The sequence below is a fragment of the Xiphophorus couchianus genome, chromosome 2 (genome assembly GCF_001444195.1).
Source record: "Xiphophorus couchianus chromosome 2, X_couchianus-1.0, whole genome shotgun sequence".
Classification (NCBI taxonomy): Eukaryota; Metazoa; Chordata; class Actinopteri; order Cyprinodontiformes; family Poeciliidae; genus Xiphophorus; species Xiphophorus couchianus.
This window is the reverse complement of record NC_040229.1, coordinates 2,340,298-2,366,987: the sequence shown is the minus strand read 5'-3', so window position 1 is coordinate 2,366,987 and position 26,690 is coordinate 2,340,298. Positions and strand designations below refer to the sequence as shown.

General features: G+C 40.6%; 3 protein-coding genes across 9 annotated transcripts in view; all 3 read left to right on the top strand.

The window, feature by feature from the left end:
• rab11fip3 (RAB11 family interacting protein 3 (class II)) overlaps positions 1–7,379 on the top strand; it is a 32,432-nt gene extending 25,053 nt beyond the window's left edge. For all 5 annotated transcript variants that reach the window (XM_027999805.1, XM_027999813.1, XM_027999797.1 and 2 more), the window contains 8 exons: positions 262–297; positions 370–463; positions 1,448–1,692; positions 2,115–2,196; positions 2,277–2,414; positions 2,501–2,656; positions 3,240–3,380; positions 3,702–7,379. In XM_027999805.1, coding sequence (XP_027855606.1) covers positions 262–297; positions 370–463; positions 1,448–1,692; positions 2,115–2,196; positions 2,277–2,414; positions 2,501–2,656; positions 3,240–3,380; positions 3,702–3,815 — 1,006 coding nt within the window. In that variant the 3' untranslated portion in view covers positions 3,816–7,379. The remainder of the gene's footprint in view (positions 1–261; positions 298–369; positions 464–1,447; positions 1,693–2,114; positions 2,197–2,276; positions 2,415–2,500; positions 2,657–3,239; positions 3,381–3,701) is intronic.
• An 859-nt stretch (positions 7,380–8,238) lies between these two features.
• Positions 8,239–20,901, top strand: telo2 (TEL2, telomere maintenance 2, homolog (S. cerevisiae)). Of its 2 annotated transcripts, XR_003593267.1 has the most exons (21): positions 8,239–8,929; positions 9,359–9,636; positions 11,901–11,969; positions 12,462–12,609; positions 12,682–12,784; positions 12,862–12,930; positions 13,444–13,585; positions 14,268–14,404; positions 14,655–14,767; positions 15,093–15,173; positions 15,257–15,345; positions 16,343–16,434; positions 16,786–16,902; positions 16,981–17,052; positions 17,126–17,281; positions 18,030–18,121; positions 18,197–18,296; positions 18,610–18,674; positions 18,787–18,902; positions 19,935–20,140; positions 20,213–20,901. XR_003593267.1 is itself a non-coding variant. In XM_027999840.1 (20 exons), the coding sequence occupies exons 1-20, from the start codon at positions 8,589–8,591 to the stop codon at positions 20,054–20,056; spliced, it is 2,502 nt and encodes an 833-aa protein (XP_027855641.1). In that variant the 5' UTR covers positions 8,239–8,588; the 3' UTR covers positions 20,057–20,901. The 2 variants fall into 2 exon arrangements, 1 of the variants encoding a protein (XP_027855641.1); XM_027999840.1 differs by having other exon boundaries at positions 19,935–20,901.
• Positions 20,902–21,770: 869 nt separating this feature from the next.
• Positions 21,771–26,690, top strand: part of ift140 (intraflagellar transport 140 homolog (Chlamydomonas)) — a 37,879-nt gene continuing 32,959 nt past the window's right edge. The window contains exons 1-5 of one of the 2 annotated variants that reach the window (XM_027999777.1): positions 21,771–21,916; positions 23,184–23,345; positions 24,223–24,444; positions 24,521–24,642; positions 25,756–25,886. In XM_027999777.1, coding sequence (XP_027855578.1) covers positions 23,199–23,345; positions 24,223–24,444; positions 24,521–24,642; positions 25,756–25,886 — 622 coding nt within the window. In that variant the 5' untranslated portion in view covers positions 21,771–21,916; positions 23,184–23,198. Of the gene's footprint in view, positions 21,917–22,015; positions 22,035–23,183; positions 23,346–24,222; positions 24,445–24,520; positions 24,643–25,755; positions 25,887–26,690 lie in introns of those variants that run through there. The other variant, XM_027999786.1, reaches the window with a different exon arrangement.

Genomic DNA, 26,690 nt, shown 5'->3' with positions numbered 1-26,690 from the left:
TTGGAGATTAAAAATGTAAAGTAACTCTTAGTAACATGAATCAACAGACCAATCAGGCTTTGAGTTTTATTGATTCTTCATCAGTCCTGATATTAAATCTAAAACTTGTATTTTATATTTGTGTAAATCCTGTATGTGAATCTGCTCCTCCATCAGAGCCTTTAGAGCCTTTAAACCTGCTGCGGTTTGTTTGCTGTGAGTCGCTGAGCTTTATTTTGGTGACGGTTTCTTCCTCTCACTGTGCTTCCTGTCTCCCTGCAGCGCCGGGAAGCGGCTTTCCAGCAAGAAGGTGGCGAGGTGAGTGAAGCGCTCGCCATCGGGTTAGCAGCCGTTGGCGAACGCCGCTCTGACTCCTCCTGGTTTCCACAGGCATCTGCTGCAGAACAGCTCCATGACTCTGGACACCATGAGCGACCTGACGCGGGACATCCTGGAGCTCGCCGACAACGACATCACAGACAAGGTGACGATAAAAAAATTATTCTATAATCAGTCGATTCAACGGAAACTCTGACTCAATTCAAAACACTGAAAGATTTTAAAATGTGACCAAGTTGTGTAACTTTACTGCATATCGTGGTCATTCATGCACCGAATATAATTTTAATAATTTTAAAACTGTTTTTTATTCAGTAAAATCAGACTTTCTTTCTTTCTATCATGTTTTAATGTTTTTCCTCATCAAAAAATAAACCTGGAGTTTTGTTTTGATTCTTTCATGAATGTTTGATAAATCCTTTAGTCTCCATGGCAACCATTCAGTTGTTAAAATACCTGTGTGGACCTTCGAAGCACAGCTCCTCCAGACTGGCCAGCAGCAATTAGCAAACAGCTGCTGAGCTCATTATAGCAGCTGCTGCTCAGAGAAACGCTGGTAAAAACACTAAAGGAGCCATGTTGGCCTCGAGGAGGCAGGAGCTTCTTAAAGAGACAGAGGTGATAAATGAGGAAGCAAAATTTCTTTATATTGGATATAAATGGCATTTTTATAACAACCGAAGGGAACACAGGTACCTGATTGTGCTATAAAATGGCTGCCATGTGCATGGCGAATGTAATACTGCCCCTCTGAGGAGGAGCTGCGCCTGGAAGGCGGGGCTAGGTCCACCCAGGTGTTTTATAGCTGAATGGTTGCCATGGAGACTAAAGGATTAATCAAACATGCATGAAAGAATCAAAGCAGCTCTCCAGGTTTGTTTTTGATGAGGAAAAAATTTTAATGGAAAGTCAAAAAAGTTGGTTTTCCATGATGCTTTGAGTAAATATTCTATTTGTTTACAGTTTTTTCCACATAATTTAAACTGAATTTCAAGACCGATTGAACAGAAAAATGTGTTTTTGAATAAAAGTTGGAAAATAATTACCATAAACTGAAAGATTAATTTCTCTAGTTTGCATTCAGCTCTTCAGCGCCCAGTCTCTGGTCCTGACCTCTAACCTTTCCCAGGTGCTGCTCCTGGAGCGGCGCGTGGCGGAGCTGGAGAAGGAGTCGGAGGCGTCGGGCGAGCAGCACGGCCGGCTGCGGCAGGAGAACCTGCAGCTGGTGCACCGGGCCAACGCGCTGGAGGAGCAGCTGAAGGAGCAGGAGCTGCAGGCCGACGAGCTGCTGCAGCAGGAGAACCGCCGCCACAAGGAGGCGCTGTGCAAGCTGGAGAGGGAGAAGGGGCTGGAGCTGGAGAACGCCCAGGCCCGGTGAGGAGACGGGTCTGGGTCACGGGCTGGCTTCAAACCCACGGCTGATCTGTGATTATAATCTGGAGTACGGAGAGAAATAAAGGCCATAAACTTGAGTTTAAAAAATGATTTAGGACACCTATGGAACAAAAATAAACATTTGAAAGTAGGAATTAAGATTTGAAACAGAAAGAAAATATTTGAAAAGCAGTAAAATAAAAACTTTAATCTGAAAAGCTTTTAACTGATTTTTTGCTTTTTTTAGTTTCGAATTAATTTTCATAAAACTCATTTGGAGCATAAGCAAACAAAATAAATGTTTTAATTCAAGACTTGAGAATTAAATGTTTTTTCTGTTTTCATATTTTAAAGCAAAATTAATAATCTGAGTTTTGCGAAGCAGAAATGTTGGTGAATGACTCCGGATGTTTGTTGCTCAGGCTGCAGCAGCTGGACGATGAGAACAGCGAGCTGCGGTCCTGCGTTCCCTGTCTCAGAGCGAACATCGAGCGACTAGAGGAGGTAAAACTGATTTGATTTTATTTCTCGTTCTGTTGTCTGTTTTTGTTTTAAGTTTCTCATCCTTTCTTCATGGTTTCCAGGAGAAGCGGAAGCTTCAAGACGAGGTGGAAACTCAGACCGACAGGCTGAACGAGGAGACGGAGTCCCGCAGGAAGATGGCCGACAAGCTGAGTCACGAGCGCCATCAGAACCAGAAGGAGAAGGAGAGCACCCAGGAGGTGGGCGGGGCCGGTGGGCGGGGCCTTCTGCAGCAGGACTGGGCTGTTGCTAGGCAGATTCTAACGTTTCTCCATTTCCGCCTCAGCTGATCGAAGACCTGCGGAAGCAGCTGGAACATCTTCAGCTCTACAAGCTGGAGGCCGAGGCCAAGCGAGGCCGAACCCCTGGCGCCGGGCTGCAGGAGTACCAGACCCGGACCCGGGAGGCCGAGCTGGAGCAGGAGATCAAACGACTCAAACAGGTACACGACTGAAACAGGTGAACGAATCTCCCGCTCTGCTGCAGTGTCTTAAAGGGACAGTAACATGGAAAATTAACTTTAATCTTTCCATCGTGTTTTTCTGTTTTTCCCTCATTAGAAACGAAGCTGAAGTTTTGCTTTGATTCTTTCATCATGTTTGAGAAATCACTTAATCTCCATGGCAACCATTCAGCTGTTAAAACGTGTGGTTGGCCCTAGCTCCTCCTTCCAGGTGAAGCTCCTCCCACATTCAGCTCCTCCAGACTAGCCAGCAGCAATTAGCAAACAGCTGCTGAGCTCATTATAGGAGCTGCTGCTCAGAGCAACGCTGGTAAAAACCTTAAAGGTTTAATAGAGGAGCCATGTTGGGACAACTTCCTGGAGGCGGAGCTTCAGAGAGAGCATGAGCTTCTTAAAGAGACAGAGGCCCAATTTCAAAATGTTAAATCAGGAAGTCAAATTTGTTTTGTGTAGCATTTTTAAAACAACTGAAGTTAAAATAGTTGCTTGATTGTGCAATAAAATGGCAGCATGTGCTTCAGTTTGTGTTTACAGGTTTTAAAATCTGACTGTTTGTTTCCAGGACAACCGAACTCTGAAAGAGCAGAACGACGAGTTGAACGGACAGATCATCAACCTGAGCATCCAGGGAGCCAAGAACCTGATGTCGGCCTCCTTCTCCGACTCCCTGGCAGCCGAGATCAGCTCCGTGTCTCGGGCTGAAGTGAGTTTGAAACAAACCCGATTCAGTTTGATGCGTATTCGGAGTTGCTCAAACTGGCATCTGCAGGTCCGGTAGATAAATCTGCCCCGATCTTCTTCATTTTCGTAGATTGACCGATAAGATGAGAAACCAATTAACTTAGCAATTCTGTTGCTATATTTAGCAACTTTTCAGACCAAAAGATCAGTTTCGTCCAGAACCGGAATGGGCAGGTCAGAATTTTTAAAGATCCGTGATCGGATGTAGATCTGACATATTGGTCTCCATGTTTTTTTCTGTTAGCTTCGTTTTTATGACCAACTTCTGTCTGTCTGTTTGCAGCTAATGGAGGTCGTTCACAAACAGGAGGAGATCAACTACCGACTCCAGGATTACATCGATAAGATCATCGTGGCCATCATGGAGTCCAACCCCTCCATCCTGGAGGTCAAATAGGCCGCAGGCAGCCTTATTGGGAACGGCCGCTGCCGCCGGCTCCACAGGCTGTGAACTTATTTATAACAAACTGGCACTAAGAAAACGAAGGAGAGGATGTAAAAATTAATTTATTGGACCTTCTTACAACACTCATGACTCCAGACTGGCTTAGAAAAGAACGACGATAAATTTCTACGAAGTCCAAGGCTGTCAGTAAAAAATAAGCTTGTTTTTGTTTCTTTTCGGTTTGTGTGGATGTGCGTTGGCCTCCTGTGCGCCGTTGGGTTCTGGTGACTTCCATGTATTTGGCTGGAGGAACCCGAGCCCCCTGGTGGCTGAATGTGAAAATGCAAGTGTAGATTAGCTCCTCCTTTATTCCCAATCAGCTTCTAATCCACCTAAAACCGATCCGCTAGTTCTACCAAAACGCCTTAAAGGAAGGTTGATCAAAGTATTTCATTCTGCTGAGCGCACCATAAGCGACTCGGTCTGACCCGAGGAAACCCGACCCAGGCTGAGTCGTGTTTTCACGACCCGCATGAAGCGCAGGTCAGGGGTCAACGACGGTTGGTATCTAAAGCTCAACCCGATGAGGGAGGTTTCTCCTGATCAGAAACTCCAACAGGGTTTTGCTTTGTGTGTGTGTGTGTGTGTGTGTGTGTGTGTGTGAGAGAGACGTTCCCTTGCTTTTTCTGTGTTTGTGTGAACCAAAATGGCGACACTAAATGCAGTGAAAAGCATAAAACAATCATTCCTGTAGGGGAGAAAACTAACAAGATGAAAGAAGTGGTTTATTGTTTGGTTTATGTTTACAATGAAACAGGGTCCTGGATGTCAGGCGGGCTGGAACAGCACTACACACATTTAAAGGGCCAGCTGGAGAAAATAAGCACTTCTTCTTACCTACAGTAGATTTCTCTGTCTGCGTCGATTCAGGATAAATCCAGAGAACTCGGCTCCAGAAACAGAAGCATCGGCTAATCCCAATGAGTTAGCCATTAGCCGTAAACCTCCAAAAACATCACTTTGGTTTAGGTGAATCTTATTAACCTTTAAACAGTAATTTACAGAGACAGATCACTGGAGGCGGTGCGCCACTAAAAGTCTTCCTGTCTGAAAAAGTGAAGCTAACGGCTACTACGAAAAGAATTGGCAGGTAACCTCAAAAGATTAATTAAATTCACAAAAATCACATTGATAATTTGAACAGTCATTGACAGAGATGATCATTGTTTGCATGGAGGCTGGAGGCGGTGCGCCACCAATAGTCTTCCTGTGTGAAACGCCTACAAAGAATGAAAAAACTGAAGCATTTATAGTCAGCACCGTCGTTTTTTTTGTTTGTTTTTGTTTTTTAAAGCAATGCAAGAAGCTAAACATATAAATCGACTTGTGTGTCTCTGGTACTTGTTATGATCAGTTTGTTTCACACAGGAAGATTATTGGAGGCACACCAACTCTTTAGTTCCCCATCTACACACTCAGCAGTTTTTGTTTAAAAAGAAAAGACAGCTTGACGCAAACAATGTAACGGTTAGCTTGAGAGGCTGGAGCTAACTCTGGATTTACTCTGATTTAGGACTCCAAGTGAGCATGACACTGTAGGGTAAGATATTGACTGTGCATAGCCCTTCACTAGAACCTCAGTTCAGTAATTCTGCGCTGTCCCTTTAAATGAATCCCGACCAACCCAGTATGTATCCCAGTACAGCCCGCCTGATCCCAGCGTCGTCTTGCTGAGTGCAGCAGGGAAGTTTAACGTGTTTTTTTACTGCAACTATTAAATGCCGGCATTTTGACAAGTTGTATGTGAAGAATTTAGCGCTTGTGTTTTGCACTATGATTTGTTTTTGTTTTTGGAAGTAGGATGAAATGCTATGAAATGATTATTTGTAGGAATCTGTTGAAGAGGGAAAAGTATCACACTATGACGCCATGTTGAGTCAAACATATCCAATGATTCTGCAGCGTTTCTTTAAATGCAACTCTGAGCATCAAGCTTGGAGACTTCAGACGTTTTTGTAGCAATAATGCAGGATAAGAAATGAATGGAGGGTAATTCTTCTTTTCTTCTGCTGGGTGAAGACATCATGAACTGATTCTGGACTCTTAACGCCGACCTGGATGTGGATTTATATCACGACCTTTGACACCAGTACGTCTGATTTCCTCGTTTTTTCACTCTGTTCGCCTCTTTCTCACTGCTCTTCACTCGCCACTCCATGAAGGAAAAGACAAAAAACTAACCAATGGCCTTGGATGTAAATGTCTTGTAAAGTTTTTTTCTACACTCATTCTAGATTCTAGGTATTTTTCTAGTCGCAGCAGAGGAACGGAAGGTCGCCTGTGCTCTGTAGCATGTAGCGTGTACAGTTTCTGTCGGGGTTCTTCGTCTCACGCCGGTATTTATTCGTCGACGGCTCACACTGACCTGTTCTGCTGAAACAAATATGTTTGTGCTTTATTGAATTCACATTTATTGACACTGATCAACGCGGCGGGAGAGTTTATTAGCGAGGTAAGGGTTAGCTGAGCTGCACAAGAGGGCCGCCTGAGGTCAACGCGCTCTTCCGTGAAGGTGAAGTTTTCCTGTTGTCTTCCCGGAGGGAGTCGGTCCTGCATGGATGCACAGAGTTCTTGTTGTACATCTTGATCCATGATCACTAAGATGACATTTTAAAACCTCCTGGCATTCACAAGGGTGAAAAAAGGTTTTTAATAATTCCTGATTTCTTTGAGCGAAAATACGACGTAGACACATCTAGGTGTTTAATTATGCCTGTATATTTTTTCTTTTTGTAGATTAGATTTGCACTTTCACCTGATCCATTGTCTTATTTCCTGGGTTAAAAATGACCAAAGACTGATTCTGTTCTGAATTTTTTCTGAAAGAAACTGACCTGGTAGCAGAGCCGGTCCAAAAATAATCTACGGCCTTTGGCAGAACTTGATTTTGGGCCCCCAAACTACCATGACAGCTAAACAATATATATAAATTAAAGCAGTTTTTTCTACTAATGCTACTTCTAAGATGTTAGCCTATTAAACCAAAAATATTTTACTCAAAGTGTTTTTCCGCCTGTTGCTTCTAAGGTGCTAAGTTGCTGCTCAGTTTGCTTCCACCTTGGTCCGGCTCTGCCTGTAGTCTAAACACTGTCTCTCGCTAAACCTGATGATGAGCCCTGGATAAAGTCAGTTGGTTTTAAATTATGCGATATACATCTGAGCTGTAAATATAAACATTTTTGCAGACTTCTTTCCTGTTTCCTTCAAATGCGTCTGAAGGTTTGCTAAAGGCGTCGCCATCCGAGTCGTGCTCAGCTTGTGTGACGGAGAAGGACAGGAAGCAAATACTGTAGAAAAGAGAATCTGTAAGAAGTAAATTTATTCCTATTTTCAAAGATAAATGTATAAATTAATGTATAAATTATAACAGTATTGGGTACAGCTGTATAATATTTTTGGAGCTCCCTACAAATGATTTACTCCTAATTGTTACTGGGGAAATATGTCATTTATTGTAAGAAGAGAATTTAAAGGTAAAAAGTGGAAGTAAGAATAGAATAAATAAATGGAATAAAAGAAACTGTTTCTGTTTTATTTAAGCACTTAAAAAATCTGCAACATCGTTGTCATAATTTGTCATTTATGTTTAAAGGTAATTAATCTGATTAACGCCAACAATCACTACTGACTAAACATTAAGCCACTAGCTCCACCTGCTGGTTGGAAATATTTACTGCACTGTAAATGTTTTTACAGATTTTAATGTTAAAAAATAGCAACTGTCATGAAAACCACATATTGGTGTGAAAGATTAGTTAAGTTTCATAGTTCAGATTAATTAGAGGCAATAAAATAAAAGTTTTAAATGTTTTTAATTGGTCCAGCAAAGAGAAATGTTTGTTTTCCTTATCAGTAAAAATGCAGCAAGTCACTTTCACAGTTTTTACTGTAGCAATAAAGTAAAAAGAAATTGACGTATTGAGAAAGAATCAGGAATCTGCAGCTCCAGAGCCACACGTGGCTTTTTAACACATCTTAATATAAAATAATAAAAATATTGCTTTTTTTCTCTTCTATTTGTTCTGTGGTCCCACTTTGCCATCGCTTGTAATTTTAGTGTAGGATCACCACTGCCAAAAAGCAAAAAAGGTTTTTGTTTTTCTTTTTTATAAAAGCGTAAATATTTTTTTCTACAGTTATCTTCTATCTGCATTATTGCCCAATGAGTTGAGTCAAAATTAATATCTAGACCTAAATAACTTTTTTCATAATTATTCCACTTGCACGTTTCCAAACAGACAATGCAGACGCATTAATTTATTTTAAAAACTATTTACAAAACAATTCAGTCAGAAAAAACTGATTTATAAACTACACAATCATAACCATCACGGTACAACTGGACACCCGGAACCAAAGTTACAGCTGTTGCTCTTCCCGGTGGTGTTTTGATGAAGGACGCCGGAAAGTCAAATGCTGTCGATGTTTCACGTTTTTCCACAATATTTCCATTGAAACTTCAAACTCCAACTGTTGATAAAATGTTGTAGTTGTAGTTCTGTGACTGGACGAGTTGCTGGATGTTACATTTGATACATTTTGCACGTTTTTAGCAAGTCGAGTTGACGAAGCTAAAGCTGATAATTTACCGAAATCAGCGTCATGATTCTCAGAATAATCATAACGAAACATCTTTTCCTGAATTAGTGGGGAAACTTTTGATTTTGTATTTTTATGGATTTATTCCGCACCAAGATGTCAAGTTAGTTGTTAATCTTCACATAAATGGCGCTGGGTTCGGTAAGTTCGGAGGTTCGACTGAAGGTGGCCCAGTGCTTCCGGTCGCTCTCCTCCTCCGCGGATCATACAGACGTTTTTGACGCCCTGGAAACGCTGAACTCGTATTTAGATGACGGGGCTGAAAGCAGCAGCACCGCGGCGGAGCGCGAGGAGTTCCGGAGGACCCAGTACACCCGAACCCTGCGGGTTCTGGTCGGGCAGCTCCAGGCTCACTGGACCCACAGCCTGTCCGCCGCCCAGCGCTCCAAGCTGTGGGACCCGCTGTTCCTGAAGGGGCCGCCGGATCAGGCGCTGCTGGTGCTGATGGAAGCCGTGACCCAGCTCCGGTGAGACGAGTTAATTAACTGAATTATCTGCGTTATTTTTTAATGTAAATTATGAAAAACTATGACGACGTATCGGGGACGTGAAGGAAAATCAAATTTTTGTAGTTTTTATTAAAGTTTTTATGTACAGATTTTGGTTGTTTTATTTTGCATATTTAAACTGAAACATAGTTACTTGATTATGGTATAAAATGTAACTGTGTTCAGAAAACACATCAAACTGTCCCTTTGAGAGATCTGCCAGTTCCAGTGTAAATTGTTCTGTGCAAAACTAAAGTTTATTGATCTTTCAAAGCCTTATTATAAGCCATTATTATTGTATTATTGAAAATGGCGTCAAAACGACAATATTATCGTTTATCGCAATAGTTTCTGGGACAGTTTATCGTCCAGACCTGGCTGATGAAGTCCTCTGTCCGCTCCCTGCAGCCCCAGCGCGGGTCTGGACCGCCTGGTCAGCGTTACGGAGCGCTTCCTGCAGAGCGGCCGCCTGGCGGACTTGCTGTGGTCCTTCTGCCTCCGGTCGGTGCCGCCAGACTCGGCCCAGCTCAGAGAGACGCTGCTGGCCCGGTTAGCCGCTCTGCCGGACCTCACCGCCAACAGGCTGCACCCCAACAACCGGCCGCTGTTCACGCCCCAGCGGTTCTACCCGCTGCTGGCCTCGGAGATGCTGGCCGCTCTGGAGAGGATCTGCCGCGCCCTCAGAGGTGACGCCATTTAGCTAGCGGAAATTGCCGTTGGCGCCATTTTAGAGATTGCCGTTGGCGCCATTTTAGAGATTGCCGTTGGCGCCGTTTTAGCTAGCGGAGATTGCCGTTGGCGCCATTTTAGAGATTGCCGTTGGCGCCGTTTTAGCTAGCGGAAATTGCCCTTGGTGCCTTTTAGTTAGCGGAAATTGCTCTTGGTGCCTTTTAGTTAGCGGAAATTGCTCTTGGTGCCATTTTAGAGATTGCCGTTGGCGCCGTTTTAGCTAGCGGAAATTGCCGTTGGTGCCTTTTAGTTAGCGGAAATTGCTCTTGGTGCAATTTTAGAGATTGCCGTTAGCGCCGTTTTAGCTAGCGGAAATTGCCCTTGGTGCCTTTTAGTTAGCGGAAATTGCTCTTGGTGCCTTTTAGTTAGCGGAAATTGCTCTTGGTGCCATTTTAGAGATTGCCGTTGGCGCCGTTTTAGCTAGCGGAAATTGCCGTTGGTGCCTTTTAGTTAGCGGAAATTGCTCTTGGTGCAATTTTAGAGATTGCCGTTAGCGCCGTTTTAGCTAGCGGAGATTGCCGTTGGCGCCATTTTAGAGATTGCCCTTGGTGCCATTTAGCTAGCGGAAATTGCCGTTGGCGCCATTTTAGAAATTGCCCTTGGTGCCGTTTAGTTAGCGGAAATTGCTCTTGGTGCCATTTTAGAGATTGCCGTTGGCGCCGTTTTAGCTAGCGGAGATTGCCGTTGGCGCCATTTTAGAAATTGCCGTTGGCACCGTTTTAGCTAGCGGAAATTGCCCTTGGTGCCGTTTAGCTAGCGGAAATTGCCGTTGGCGCCATTTTAGAGATTGCCCTTGGCACCGTTTTAGCTAGCGGAAATTGCCCTTGGTGCCGTTTAGCTAGCGGAAATTGCCGTTGGCGCTATTTTAGAAATTGCCCTTGGTGCCGTTTAGTTAGCGGAAATTGCTCTTGGTGCCATTTTAGAGATTGCCGTTGGCGCCTTTTAGTTAGCGGAAATTGCTCTTGGTGCCATTTTAGAGATTGCCGTTGGCGCCGTTTTAGCTAGCGGAAATTGCCCTTGGTGCCTTTTAGTTAGCGGAAATTGCTCTTGGTGCCATTTTAGAGATTGCCGTTGGCGCCGTTTTAGCTAGCGGAGATTGCCGTTGGCGCCATTTTAGAAATTGCCGTTGGCACCGTTTTAGCTAGCGGAAATTGCCCTTGGTGCCGTTTAGCTAGCGGAAATTGCCGTTGGCGCCATTTTAGAGATTGCCCTTGGTGCCGTTTAGCTAGCGGAAATTGCCGTTGGCGCTATTTTAGAGATTGCCCTTGGTGCCGTTTAGCTAGCTGAAATTGCCGTTGGCGCTATTTTAGAGATTGCCCTTGGTGCCGTTTAGCTAGCGGAAATTGCCCTTGGTGCCTTTTAGAGATTGCCCTTGGTGCCTTTTAGCTAGCGGAAATTGCCCTTGGTGCCTTTTAGCTAGCGGAAATTGCCCTTGGTGCCTTTTAGCTAGCGGAAATTGCCCTTGGTGCCATTTAGCTAGCGGAAATTGCCCTTGGTGCCTTTTAGAGATTGCCGTTGGCGGTGTTAACCAGCAGGTTGTTGCTAGGACACCGGAGCCGAGTTGGGTAATAACTAGTAGTTAGATTTACTTACATTTGCTTGAGTATTATAGTTTACTTTTAGGAGTATTTTTACTGCGCTGTACTTTTTACTTTTACTTGAGTAATTTTATTATGGAGTATTACTATGCTTACTTGAGTAAAATTTCTGGATTCTCTAAATGAAAAACAAGTATGTTTTAACTAAATATTCACCTGCAGGTTTTATTAAAGTTTCATACATTTTTATTGAAAGAAACTGATTTAGAAAAATGTTCTTTTGCCTGATTTTGTTATTTTTTGTTACTTATTTGAATTATTGTCATCTTGATCCTTAAATACCAAAAATTCTGCTTAATTTTATATTTTGGCCCATCTGATTATGTAAATTTAATATTTAAAATTTACAGTTATTGTTTGACAATACTTCAAAAATATTTAATCAATTAATCTTTTTGCTCACTGTTTAGTAATTATTGCATTAATTTAGTGTAAACCCTGCTTCATACCTCCTGATTTTTGTTGGCAATTAGGATTATATTATCACTTTATTAATCTGATGTTGATGTCATCATATGTTTCTATATTAATCCTATCACATGTGTTATCTATTGATTTTGATCATGTGTCTACTGCGATATATATTGTTATTGATTGATTGATTGTTGTGATGTCTTCCACAGATGGTGTCGATTGCTCTCTGACATTCGTAGCTCAGACACTTGGGAAAGTTTGCCTCCAAGGTCACAGCGGTGAGTTTAAAACAAGGCAGGCTGACGGATTTAATGGTAGCGTTTGGTAAAGTTGTGTAAAAATGGCTTCCTGGGAAAAAATATGGCATCATAAAGAGATGACTGGATTTCTGGACAAAGACTAGAGTAGAGTTCATATTCAGCAAAAGAGATTAAAAAGACCAAAAAATTGGTTTTTTTTGCTCAGTCCCAATTTTGGCAAAATCCAGTTTCTTTTGTCCATACCCTACTTAACCCATATCTGAATTTTATTATAGTTTTTTCATGCCATCTTGGTAGGCAAACGCAGCGCCATGCATAGCAAACCCAGGGAGACCAACAAAAAGAAAATATGTGGACAGTGTGCAAGAGAAAGATACATGAACAAAATGGCTGCTGTCGGTGAACTGTGGAAGTAAACCGTTGTAAATTCAGCATCTCTGACGTTCTGAGCTCGACGTTCTGCTCTAGAGCGCCACCTGCAGTAAACCCCGTCCTGCTGTGTCTGTACAGGCCTGGTTCTGGGCGTGATGGCGCCCCGCCTGGCCGTCTGCACGCGCTCAGACGTGGTGTGGCAGAGGGTGAGCTGGAGGCTGCTGCAGGACGTCCCAGAGCGCTGCATGGAGAGCGTGCTCACCGGCCTGCTTCAGGTGGCCGACAGGTGAGCCGTCCGGACAGGTGAACGGGCACCAGGTGAGGGCAGGTTCTGATTCTGTCTTTGGTCCATTTCCAGCTCTGACACCTTCAGCCGGATTGCTGGAAATCTGGTGTTAACCAATAAAAAGGCTCAGTTTGTGCTGACTCATAAAGTGCTGCTGCTGCAGTATAAGTACGAGGTAGGTCAGCAGCTGACAGTGAATATATTATGTATTTATATCATGTGTTGTTGTTTTTAATGGTGTTTTGTTTCCAGACTCAGGTCCTGAGGACTGTCCTGGGTTACCTGGCCTCAGACCGGGATCGGAGGCCGCTCCTCATCCAGGTTCGTTTATCTAAACATTTCAAAGACAAAATCATAGAGTTCCATTTTTATACTATCTTTAGCATTTTATATGTAATTAGCATCACATGTTGCATGTTCCAACATCTTATTTACATGAAGCTAATGCTAAAGCGCTACACAAACATGGTATTTATGGAAATGAGTATTGATAACACGAGAGGAAAGCTGTAATATTACAATAAAGTAGAAATAATTTGTGAATAGTTGTAATAATACTGGAATAAAGTCATTATAATATGAAAATACTGTCATAATAATGCAAGAATAAAGTGGTAAAATGCATGAAAAAAGTTGTTTGATAATAAAGTTGAAATAGTACAAAAATAAATTCAGAATAATACGAGTATAGAGTTATATTTTAGGAGAATGAAATAGAGGAATTCCCCCCATAAAAACAATAAAAATGTTTCTCAGGTCTCATGCTGGAGTCTCCTGTTCTAAACGTTTTCTGAACGGTGTGGTGCTTGACGTTTGCTCTGTGTGTGTTTTCAGGTTTTGCGCAGTGTGTCGCAGGCCTGGGCCAACCCCAGCGCGGTGAAACACACGCCTCAGGAGCAGCAGCTCTACGTTAGCAAGACGCTGCTGCTAGCTGCTAGCCTGCTGACGGACGCCGAGCTGCAGGAGCTTCGCTCAGGTGCAAAATCAAACCGCCGCAACTCCTCTACTTCCTGATGGTCTTCTGATTTATTTTAGTTCTGAACAACATCAGAAAATCTTACGATGACGACGTTAGTTGCGATTTTTCTTGCTGTTTTCTTTTCTTCCTCATCTGTTCCTCCATCACTCTGTGACCTTTAGCAGTTTTTGTAGCATCATTAATGTTTGATGTGGGATTATAATCTCATGAGATTCTTTTTCAACTGGATAAACATTACATCAGCATGAAAGATGCCAGCAATTATTGTCAAATAATTGATATACAGTGATGTTTTGTTCCTACGGCGAATATTAGAGCCGGGCTAAGAATATCTGACTTCTCTAGTAGTCAGAATTTACTAAAGGTTATTTTTCATGATTACAAGAATGTAATAATTGTAATAATACAATAGAAAATTTTGAAATAATACTAAAAAAAAGTAATGATTATATGAGAAAAATCATAAACGAAAAAAAGAATAACACGTGAACAGCCATGTTACCGGGATGAAGTTGTGCTGCTACACAAAAAAGGTTTACAATGATAAAGTAGAAATAATTTAATAGTTATAATATTAGGATAAAGTCCTGATAATACGAGAATAAAGTTATACAACAATAATAATCAATGCTTTTTTAAATCTCAGATTATTTAAATTCAGCTCATTGTTTTCTTTCAGATCTCCTGCAGTGCCTGCTGGACGGCATGCAGAGCCACCTGGACAGCAGCGCGGTCGGCATTAGGACTCTGGGCATGGTGGTGGGCGAGTGTCTGAGCGCCCGGATGGATCTCAACGGCGCCAAGCTCAAGTTTGAGGTACATTCTGTGAATGTCTGACATCAGTGGTGGTGGCAGCATGATGCTGTGGCCTCCGCAGGGACAGGGAAGCTGGACAGGAGGACGACCGGAGCTCCAGGATAACAGAAAATAAAACGGAGGATAAAGTTGAAATAATGAGAATAGTAAAAATAAAATTTAAAAAGTTATAATACAAGAAAAAGTTACAATAAGAGATTAAAGTTAAAATAATAAAATTCTGAAACTTTGTGCTGTTTTTGTGTGACAGTACGACCAGAATGAAGAAACCCGGGAGCTGCTGTCTCTCATGACCCCCAGCGTGTGTGACCCTGACCCTGACCCTGAGCCTGACCCCCATCCTGACTCTGAGGCTGCTGATGGGTGAGTTTGAGCAGATATTGATTTAAAACAAAACAAAATTATTACAGAATGTTTGATATTTTGTTCATTCATTTAATTCTTTTAGTTCCTTCTTTTGTTTTTCTTTCACTTCTTTTTGTTCTTTCCTTTTTCATTCACTTTTTCTTTCGTTCATTCATTTGTTCTTTGTTTTGTTCGGTACAATTTTTTGTTCATTTTGTTCTTTTTCTTTCTTCCTTTAGTTCCTTTGTTCTCTTGTTCTTCCCTCTTTCTGTTCTCAGATTAAACGCTTCGTTGGGTTCTCTGTCTCTCAGTGAATGTTTCTTGGTGAATCTGTTGTCCGCAGGTCTGAGGCGACCAGAGAATCGTCTCAGGTCAAATCGCCCTCCCAGAGGTCAAAGAGCGATCCAGACTCTGACCTCGACAGGTGAGACTAGTAGTCAGATTTTAACTTTCATTTTAATCAACATTTAGATTTAAATGTAATAACCTCGTTTCTTATGGACGCAGCGATGATGACCTGCCTCCGTACGACATGTCAGGAGACGTGGAGGCGAGTCGGGCGGCGCCGCCTCGTTACCTACGGGACTGTCTGGAAGGCACGGCACAGATCAGTTCTCTCTGTTCGGTTCTTTCTGTTCGGTTCTCTCTGTTCGGTTCTTTCTGTTCAGTTCTCTCTGTTCGGTTCTTTCTGTTCGGTTCTCTTTGTTCGGTTCTTTCTGTTCAGTTCTCTCTGTTCGGTTCTTTCTGTTCGGTTCTCTCTGTTCAGTTCTCTCTGTTCAGTTCTTTCTGTTCGGTTCTTTCTGTTCGGTTCTCTCTGTTCGGTTCTCTCTGTTCGGTTCTTTCTGTTCGGTTCTCTCTGTTCGGTTCTTTCTGTTCAGTTCTCTCTGTTCGGTTCTTTCTGTTCGGTTCTCTCTGTTCAGTTCTCTGTTCAGTTCTTTCTGTTCGGTTCTTTCTGTTCGGTTCTTTCTGTTCGGTTCTCTCTGTTCGGTTCTTTCTGTTCGGTTCTTTGTTCGGTTCTCTCTGTTCGGTTCTCTCTGTTCGGTTCTTTCTGTTCGGTTCTTTCTGTTCGGTTCTTTCTGTTCGGTTCTTTCTGTTCGGTTCTTTCTGTTCGGTTCTCTCTGTTCGGTTCTTTCTGTTCGGTTCTTTGTTCGGTTCTCTCTGTTCGGTTCTCTCTGTTCGGTTCTTTCTGTTCGGTTCTCTCTGTTCGGTTCTCTCTGTTCAGTTCTTTCTGTTCGGTTCTTTCTGTTCGGTTCTTTCTGTTCAGTTCTCTCTGTTCGGTTCTTTCTGTTCGGTTCTTTGTTCGGTTCTCTCTGTTCGGTTCTTTGTTCGGTTCTTTCTGTTCGGTTCTTTGTTCGGTTCTTTCTGTTCGGTTCTTTGTTCGGTTCTTTCTGTTCGGTTCTTTCTGTTCGGTTCTCTCTGTTCGGTTCTTTGTTCGGTTCTCTCTGTTCAGTTCTCTGTTTTTCTTTGTTCAGTTCTCTCTGTTTGGTTCTCTCTGTTCGGTTCTTTCAGTTCGGTTCTTTCTGTTTTTCTTTGTTTGGTTCTGCTGCAGAAATAGAAACCCGTTTCTAATGTTCTCCTGGTTCTGTTGATCAGCTTTGATTTCCTCTGACGACTCGCAGCGAGTCGAGTTCAGTCTGAGAGCGGCGGAGAGTTTGGTGAGGAGGAACGTCTTCGCAGCGAAGGAGGTGAGAGCAGAGGGAATATTTATATGGAGTTTGTTATTTGGTTCTTTCTTCTTATTTCTTGTTCGTTCTTTATTGTTCTTTTATTTCATTTGCTCATTTGAACAGAAGAACGAAAACATGCTTCTGTTCTTTCCTTCTTTTCTGTCATGTGTTTGTTTGGTTGTTGCCTACTGTTGCCATGGCAGCCAGAGCCTGGAGAAAGTTTACAAATATCTTATTTGACATTATTTGAGGCCTGGTTCTGTCTCAGATTCACTGGTTTGCATGAAAAAACTCTAAACTCAGGTCTGTCATAATATTTTAGACATTTTGTGACTCCGGTTTGTTTACGTTTTTGTTTTTTTTTTCCAGATCAGTGTCCAGATGACCAAAGTGCTTCTTCACATGGAGGATAAATTCAGCGTTAGCGGCTTCCTGGTTCTCCGGCAGGCGGCCATGGTGGCTCTGACCGCCGTCGACTCTGTTCCTGTACGACTTTGATTCATTCTCTGCGTCCAACCTGATCGCGTTGCGCATCGTAAATCAATCCGTCTCTGTCTGTCTCAGGTTACTCAATTCTTGACTACAGAGTTTTACTCCTTGAACTACAGCCTCCGGCAGCGACTGGACATCTTAGAGGTGAAACCAGCAGCTTTAGCCACTTTTGAATCTTTTAAATCTTTATGAATTTGATCATGTTTGGGTTCTGCAGGTCCTCGCCTTGGCAGCTCAGGAGCTTTCCAAACCAGCCGCCGATAAAATAACCGCAGCCGCCTCGGAGCTGACGCCTTACCAGAGCAACAGCGCCGCCAGCTGGAGACAGGAAGTGGAGAAGAGGATCCAGAATAAAACCAAACGCATCTCTAAGGTCGCTGCTCGTCTTAGCGCCTCGCTAAACTTTTTAAATAGTCATTTTACAACCAGAAATATTACTGCTAGATGTTCAGAGGCGCAAGTTATAACTCATTTGGGTTGCTAGGCAACAGGGCTGGGCTCTGCTTCGGTTGCTAGGCAACGGCTGACTGGCCTGGAATGTGATTTTGAAACGGAATTTTCTGGGCACCAAAAAACACGAACTTACGGTATTTGCAGAAAATGACCAGCTGTTTTTAGAGGGAGCAGAAACCCAAATGGAAGTTAAAAAATGTTAAAAAATGGAATTAAGCAAAAATACTGAACTACATGTTTAAAATAACATACCCAAATCTAATTTTTAGTTTTTTTACAGACTCTTATTTAAATAATCTTTGTACCAAAATAAAGCGAAGCCTTTGTAGGATCCATCAGAAGTCCAAACATCACAGCGGCTGCTGAAGTTTCAGAGAAAATGAAGACGTAACACAAAAGCATTTATATATATTTTGCTCTTGATACGTCATATATACCTTTAAAAATATTCATTTTGATTCAGCTGAAGTAAACTAAAGCCTAGTAACAGACGTTTTAGTAAAAGAATACCACGTTGTTAAATCCACTTTGACTGGTTAAAACCGTGTTTTATGTGACTTATAGACGTTTCCCTCTGTAGAAGTCATCCCGTTGTTTAGGTCAGGCGTTAAATAAGACGACCTGTAAAGCTAACTGTGTTGCATCATGTTGCGTTGATGTTCCTGCAGGGCTCCGCCCAGCCGGGGGCCGGAGCCGCTCCAAACCGCTACGCTCCTGTCGCTGGATACTTCTTCTTTCCTCTCCTCAGAAACTACGACAAGTTAGTATTTTAGTGAAGCTCTGAAGATTGGAATAGTTTTAACTGATGGGATAAAGAAAAACTCCTTTCTGGCAGGCCTGAGGTGACCTTTGACCTGCTGGGCAGTGACCACCTGGTTCTGGGCAGGTTGATCCACACTCTGGGCCTCTTTATGCACCTGGCCGTCAACGCACCGGTATTATATTATATTATATTATATTATATTATATACATGTTTCCCTTCTGTTATTGCACTGATTTTAAAAAGTCTCTTTAAAGAGAAAAGGTTTGGATGGAGTTATTAAGCAGCTCAGTCTGTGTCCACATTTGTTTCAAAGTTCTGCTACTGATAATAATCTGAAGCTAATTGTTGAATTTTTTCAAATTTGTCAGTCATATGTAAACATTGTGTTACCATTTCTGCTAATCCAGGCTGATCTGACTGAGCCATGCCAGCCGTTCAGCCTGTTTCCTGCAGTCAGGCTGATCCTCATGCTGTTTATTCCCAGATCGCTGCACAGATGGGAGCTGCGTTGTTGGACTTTGTGTGGGCCGTTCGGTACCACGCTGACCAGTACGTCTGACTCACATCGCTGCTTCACACACAGGTTGACTGGAAAGTCTGGAGTTTTTATTGGTTTCTAACTGGGTTTCTTGTGGTTTCTGTTGGTTTTGTGTCGTTGAAGGACGGTGAGGCGAGGCGTCCTCTTCGCCATCTGCTCCGTGTTTCTGAGCATGCCCAGTCAGGCTCTGATGATGGACCTCAGCCAGCAGCTGATGGAAACAAGAACCTGGTTGGCAGGTAAAAAATAAAAATAACAGAAGAAAATATGATCAATAAATCACTAGATTAGAGCATTCTGGGTTTCAACGACTCAGGATTCATGATCCCACCGTCTAAATGTTCCTCTCCTTCCTTCCTTCCTTCCTTCTTTCCTTTCTTTGTTTAATTTCTTTTGTCCTCTCTTTCCCTGCCTTTTTCCTAATTTCTTCCTTTCCTTCTGTCTTTCTTTCCTTGTTTAATTCCTTCCTTTAATGCCTTGTGTCCTCTTTCATTCCTTCTTTCCTTTATTTAATTCTGTCCCTTTTTTCTCTAATTTCTTTCATCTTTCCTTCCTTCTGCCACAGATTCATGGTGTGTTTTTATATTTTAAAATCAACATAAAAAACTAAAAACGGGAAAAGTCTTGAGTTTCTCCATGAAACTGAAACCAAATTTTCACAACATGAAAATCTGACGCTGAAGATATGAAGCATGACAGGATATTTCTCCATCTGAGCTGAAGTTCACATCTTCACCTGCAGAGTGTATTTCTGTCAGCGGTTTCCCATCAGTCTCACACACACACACACACACACACACATATGTTTGCGCAGCTATCTGTGCGGGGACTTTCCATTGACTTCCATTCATTTCTACAGCCTTACCCTTACCCTTATCCTAAGCCTAACTATTACATACCTAACCGTAACCAAAACTCAATTCCTAAATCCATAACTTAGTCCTAAATCTGACCCCTGACCCAAAAACAGCGTTTGCCCTTGTGGGGACCAGGCTTCGGTCCCCACAAGGAGCAGTGTGTCCCCACAGTGTAGTATATGTCAGGAAAATGATCCCCACAAGGTATTGTAAACAAATGCACACACGCACAGATTTCTGGGAAGGAGATGAGGAACCAGGATGTCCTGTGATGCGATTTGCTCTGTTTTTATTTCTTTTTTCTTTTTGCCTGGAGCAGAAAATCAGTGAACTGAGACTGAAAGCACTAAAACAACGTTTAGTTTCCTGTCTCTAAAAGCCAGTTCTGGTTCTGGTTGTGTTGTCTGTCCACAGATGTGGCCGAAGCGGACCCGGACGCCGACTGCCGCAGTTTAGCTGTGCAAAGCCTGGTTCTGCTGGATCAGAACCTCAAGAAGCAGCTGCAGAACCCGAATGGCCTCAGCGTGGAGTCGTGACCGGTTCAACATCTGCATGAAGAGAGTTTCTGATGATTGTCTGGTGGAGATGACGCTCCAGATGTTTCCTGGATGTTTCCCAATCATCCGGATCAGGGCGTCCTTTAAACTCTGCATTTACTATCGCAGGTGCTTTGCTTTTTTACACTTCCTGGAGCATTCAGCCAGACACAGGAAGTGGACTGGTGACCAACGTAATGACGTTGGTCACCAGTCCAACGTCATTACGTTGGACTGCAAAAACACAAAGTATTACCAAGTCATTTTGGTCGACTTTCTGTTTCAATTATCTTAGTTCACTTGAAATACAACAAAACTAACTTACAAGTCACTTTTCATCACGATGTAGGAGCTGGCAGATTATTTCACTTTCAATAAGACATTTTTTCCATTTTATAACCTGCCAATGGAACTAGTTTTTTTAATATATTGTTTAGCAATATTAAGAAATTAGTATCTTAAAACTAAGTTCTTATTTGACCTTAGAAGTTACTTTTAAGTTAGTTTTGTCTTATTTGTAGTGTAATAAGACATTTGCACTAAAACTAGACAAAAATACTTGGTAAGATTTTGTGTTTTTGCAGTGTATAAGTCAGTTCCTTAAAGGAATTCCTGCTTCACTTTCTGTTTTAATTCTAAATATCAGGATTAAAACATAACTTCCTTTTGACCAACATTTTTCTGGTACAAGCAGCAGTTTGTTTCCAGAGAACATCCTGTGAATATTTCTGTACAGAAAATTTTTTTAAGTAAGGGAAGATGGAAGTACTACTACATTTGGTCGTGACAGTTTTCTGTACAAGCTGGATTATTCTCCAATTAAAATGTTTTTTGTTTGAAACAAACATTTTTTTTTGTTGATTTTTTTTTCTCATGTAAACTGATGAATTTGATGAGTTTATAAATATGTGTTGCTTGGCAAGCCTCATAAATATGTATAAAATACCTTAAGGGCAGTTCATTATTTTTACTTTGATAGCATAAATTTTACTGTAATAAAATAAAAAATCCAACCTATTGGTTGAGTAAATATGAGGTTAAGATTGAAGCAACTAAACACTCCTGTTGGGTTTGGTGTGAATCAACACGTATGTTTCACCAGATGAAAAAGTTTATCTAGGATACCAATGAAAATTTCCCTTTTTATTTAAAATATTGCACCTTTTAAATCAAATTTTACCCTTTGAAAAAGGCAAAATTCTGAATTCTGCTCTTTTGTGGAGCAGAATTCTGGAAACGTCCAGCTACCATTTTAGAACAAGCTTAATGTTGGCTTATGTTTATGAAAGTACATTTGTAGTACTCTAAAACTATTATTAATAAATAAAACGTATACATTACCATAAGCAATAAGAATGGCTTTATAGAGATGTAAATGATCAAACATTTACAAAGGCACACAAAAACAATACTCTTAAAGAAATTGGTGCATACATAATTAATCAGAATACTCAAAAATAAATCTGCTAAAAGCACAAAAAGCAAGGAAAGTTGTGATTGGAGGCTTAAGCCAATTTTTGTACATCATAATAAAAGTACTGTTTGAACATATTCTACTAAATAATTGGAACAACATAAAACGTTAAAATAGCGCCGTTTGTGATCATCTTATGGGTTTTCGTACAGGCACTTTCTGAGCCATCTATGGCTCACCATCAATGTTCCATCTTCGGTACGGACTCGTCTCCGTTCGCTGTTTTCCGTCGCTCCGCCTCCTTACGTAGCCTCTGAGGTTGTCATGGGCAACTGAGAAAGACGCTTTTCCAGTAGACAACACCGCTTGAAGTAACGGTCCATATGACGCGCTCCGTCCGTTGTGACAAAGCGAAGTGTCGCTAATTGAAAAGAAGAGACAGTAAAGTAAGTCTCAATTGCCAAATAGTTTTTGTAGTTTTTTTTTTTTGTGTGTGTTTCAGCGAGGAAGAGACTACAGGCGCTAACTTTGCTAGCTAAGCTATGCTAACATCTAATTGATGCTGTAAGGTTTGTCCTTTTTTACGCATAAAGCCTGTGGCGTTCTTCATAGCTGACTGTTACGTATTAGAGACCGTAATCGAGTTCATTTAAATCTGCCTGTGTTAATGTTATACGTTGTTAATGCAACCTTAAAGTAAAATTACCCTGAAGGTAAGCCAAACTAGAATAGAAATATCATTTAATGTGAGGAAATTCGGTTGTGTTAGAAGCCAAGTAAAAGACAAATGTAAACATGTAGCGTCACAACATAAAAAAATATAAAAATAAACAATAGGAGACAAGTAGTACAGTTATTAAAACTAGCACATCTGTTTAAAAGAAATGTGCAATAGAGTGGAGTAATTTTAAAAAAAATAAATGAAAACAAGAGATTTTTCAAAAAAAAAAGAAAAACTGCACATTTTAATTCTTAAAATGATTTTTAAGAATCAACTTCTGATTCACCACCTATAACACCAAGTAAAGAAGTGATCTGTATCTGTATTACTTTATTATTGTCCCCTGAAAATGTTTCCTTGCAGTAAGGTGAAAAAGAAAATAAACAACACAGAGACAATCATATAACAACATCAGCAAGACAGTAAAACATCTACTAAATATCTGTACAAATATCAATAAAACAGACTGGATGACTAAACCTGTCGTAATAAGTAAATAATAAAATACGCTTGATCATTTCCATTCTGAAAATTAATATTTTTTTAAGGGAAAATTTGTTTACATAGAATCATAATCCATTTTATTTATGGTTACTATTGTTTTTATGTTTTAATTTTTATATTTATTGTTTTTGATTGTGTTTTATTTTGGATATTTAAAGTGTTCGTACAATTTTAAAGTTTATTAGAGGGCAAACTTGCATTATTATGTCTTTACTTAAAAATATATAGACACAGGTAAACAACAATACTATTGTTTATCGCAATAATTTTTGAGACAATTTATCATCCAGCAAAGTTTGTTTTACCAGATCAGGCCAGATCACATTTCAAACTCACCTGTGAGAAAGATATTTAGAACATGATTACTGATTATTCTAGAATAAAGAATAAAGTTCTGTCTGATTTAATGTACGTTGAATAAATCGTCACACACACATATATATACTGTATTTTGGCAGTATGTTCCTAACTCCATCTCTGTCATCCAGCCGTACTGAGGGAACATGGCGGTGTATTTCGACCACCGCATCGAAGCCCCCGACAGAAGCAATCTGCCGTCTCATCTGACCTGGCACTCCACGCTTCCCATCCTGGCTGTGGCGTCGAGCGGCCCTGCTTCTGGTGGCAGCGTGGATCTTTACCTGCAGCAGGTGAACTGGGATCAGACGGTCAGATGGATCAGCTGCAGCGTTACTTCAACTCCGTTAAAAACGATTCCTCTCATTGGTTCCCGTTTTGTTTGCGTGGAGTATTGATATAGTGTTTGTGTTTAGAAAATATCCAAGATGAAATCCTGGGCCCTTTATTTCCAACGTTATGGGAGAGGAACAAATATTTCAGCTGTTTGAACTGTTCCCCCTCCTTCACATGGGAATTAATTAATTTACCAGCAGGTCTATAACTGGTTATTCCTCTCACTATGATCAACAAATCCTGTGGATTTGTAAACATTTACCAACTTTTTAAGAAAAAATTATTTTACTGTGGTTTTTTATATATATTTTGCTGTTAATAGTAATTATACCAATTTTTTACACTTTTGTTAAGTGTATTATTAGTTATGGAGGAATATTTAAGATATATTATCTAGAAAGAATGTTTAAATGTGGTTGTTGCCATTTGTTTGTTTTGTCGGTTTTTATGATATTTATTGGTTTTCTGTTAAATAATCCACAACCTGGTAGTTACATTAATGTTAGCACCGTACCGTATGAGTAATCTCCGTCTGATATTAACATTTGCAGTCATATTCAATAAATTAGGATATATTTTCATACAAGGCTTGTTTATTATATTAAAAACTCCTTCGCAAAAACTGTTGATGTCAAAACCTTTCATGTTAAAATTTTAATTTCACAGCGAGATTCTTATTTTTAAGCCAGTTTTAAGTTAGTTTGAATTGAATACAACATGGTGCATATTTCTAATTATAGAGTTTATATTGATAATGAAGACTGATTGATAAATTCGTATCAGTACTGATGTTTGAAGCCTTACGTGTTTCTTTGTGGTCCTGTCCAAACTCAGGGTGAGTGTGTGAAGAGCTGCCATGTGGACCGGGCCCAGCCGGCCGTCGTGCTGCGCTGGCATCCCGTAAAGCCGGTTCTGGTTCTGGGCTGGGAGAGCGGAGAGGTGGTGCTGCTCATGCATCCGTCCGGAGATCAGACCGTGCTGCCGGCCGTTCACACGGCCCGCATCGCGCTGCTGGAGTGGAGCGGCTCCGGAAGCCGCTTGGTAACCGGAGATCAGGTTTGCTGTTTCATAACGTGAATAAAACATAAACGCTGTTTTTGTTCTGAATTTAACAATCATTGTGTTTTGGCAGAATGGAGCTCTGGCCGTGTGGAAATTAGATGCCAGAGGGCGACTTTTAGGAAATTACCTCGTTAAGCACGACTACAACAAACCTTTAACCTGCTGCATTTTCAAACCTGCCTCTCCTGGGGTGTAAGTAGCTCACAGATTTAAAGCTAAACCTGTTGCAATTAATCAGTTAAAATGAGATCAATAACTTTCATCCTGATGATCAATTCAAATCTGTTGTTTGGGGAAGATGAGATGGAAAAAATGTGGAGCTAAATTGGGTATTTACTTTGAAACAACAAAAAAAAGACTTAATTTGAATAGTAATTTTGAGAAGTTTAATTTTTTTCTTTTCAGTTTAATTTTTTTTCTTTTTAACAAAGTTTATAGCCCCGATTTTGCTTTATAAAAAACATTTTTGTTTATGTTAAGAGATTTAATAATCCTTTTATTTATGTTTTCGGGGGTTTTGTGGTTATTTCATTTTTTATTTATAGTTTCTGGTTATTGTTTTATTTTGGATATTTAAAGTATCTTCCAGCTCCAGGGAGAAGTATTCTTTACTAAATTAATAAATTAGTTTATTGATCTTCCAGGGAGTGAACTTGCATTATTAAGCCATTTTCATTGAAACCGTTTTAAATGGTTTCTAAATGACAATATTATCATTTATTGCAATAATTACAGGGAACATTTATCATCCAGCAAAATTTATCATGACACTTTCTGTTGCTTCATCACATTAAATGCAAATTAAATACATTGAAGTTTGTTGCAAACAGGTGCAAAAGTAGTACAAAAGTTTTCAAAAACACTTTCTAACATTATTATTGTTATTGGTTTTATTTGAAGATATATTATGTGTTGATTGTGAAAGAAGAAAACAGAAAAATCAGAATCTTTCTTCACACAGTCAAAAATGTAGATCCACAGGAACAATTATAATTTATAAGTTTTTTAATACTTTATTTATCTTAAATCCATTATCATTAGTTTTTAGTTCAGATTAAAGAAGCCGCAGCAGAGAAGCTAAATTAAAGAGATCCTAGTACTTTAAAAGTTACATATAAAGTGATTTATAGATAAAGATTTAGATTTTTATTATTAGTATAAGAGAGACAGAAAAGTTCCCAGGAAGTGTTTGAACATTTTGACCTTTAAAGCAAACCATATTAAAATCTAAAGACATTAGGAGAAACGTTGCAGGTGGAAATGAGCCTGTTTTCACACCTGATCTGATCCGTGTTGTTTCCATAGCGACGTGGCGATGTTGGCGCGGGCGTCGGTGAGCGGAGACGAATCGGCTCTGGACATGTTCAGCTGGAAAGGGGCGCCTCTGAAGATGGGTCCTCAGGAGGGACTGGGCTTCTACGTCAGCACCTCCGACGGTAAGACGGTTCAAACGTTTCTGTGACATGGCCCCCAAAGGCCCGGGAACCCCCTCTTTACAAACCCAAACACAAAGCTACAAAATATGTAAAAAAAAATCCACTACTAGAATGTTTTATCCACTAGTCAGTAATTATTTTATTCATTTAGCATAAATGCTGCCTCATTTTTTCTTATTTTAAATTATCCTGTAACAGAGAATTTTATTATCATAGAATATATTATAACTTTATTAAAGGGCTGGACAATAAATCAATAACAGTATTAATATGTGATCAATATCAATAGACAGTACATCTGATACAATATTCAATATAAAGAATATTTTAAGTTGGTGGAACCTACTAACTCACTCTTTGGTTGCCTAGCAACAACCTGCTGGGTAAGAAGCAGTTTCTAGCTCCCCCAAACTTCGGTTACCTAGCAACAACATTCTGAGAAACCTTCCGAGCAGTTTCAAGTTTCTCCACTTTGCCTCATAACTGCTAAAAAGTAAAAAACTAAATGGAGGAAAAACTGGATAAAACATTTAAGGTCACGTCACCAGTTTGGCTGTAATTCAGATATTTAAAACAAAAAACTTACCAATAATTATCAATATCGACTGATATGAAAAACTTATATTGTGATAAGTTATTCAGCTCGACTTTATTACCAGATAATCACAATTTTTTTTTTTACCACAAACCCCTTACTTGATTATAAGAAAATATTATTTTATAATAATCACATCAAATTTAATTTGATTCCTATAGTTCTTATGGTTTATCACAGCAGAGTTTGGCTCCTTTGGTCTCCTTTTG

Bases quoted from the DNA above. Each gene is read 5' to 3' on its own strand.
- telo2 (XM_027999840.1), top strand. From the start codon at position 8,589: ATGGCGCTGGGTTCGGTAAGTTCGGAGGTTCGACTGAAGGTGGCCCAG. The intron at 12,931-13,443 runs GTTCGTTTATCT...GTGTGTTTTCAG, and splicing joins GGAGGCCGCTCCTCATCCAG to GTTTTGCGCAGTGTGTCGCA. The intron at 14,768-15,092 runs GTGAGTTTGAGC...TGTTGTCCGCAG, and splicing joins GACTCTGAGGCTGCTGATGG to GTCTGAGGCGACCAGAGAAT.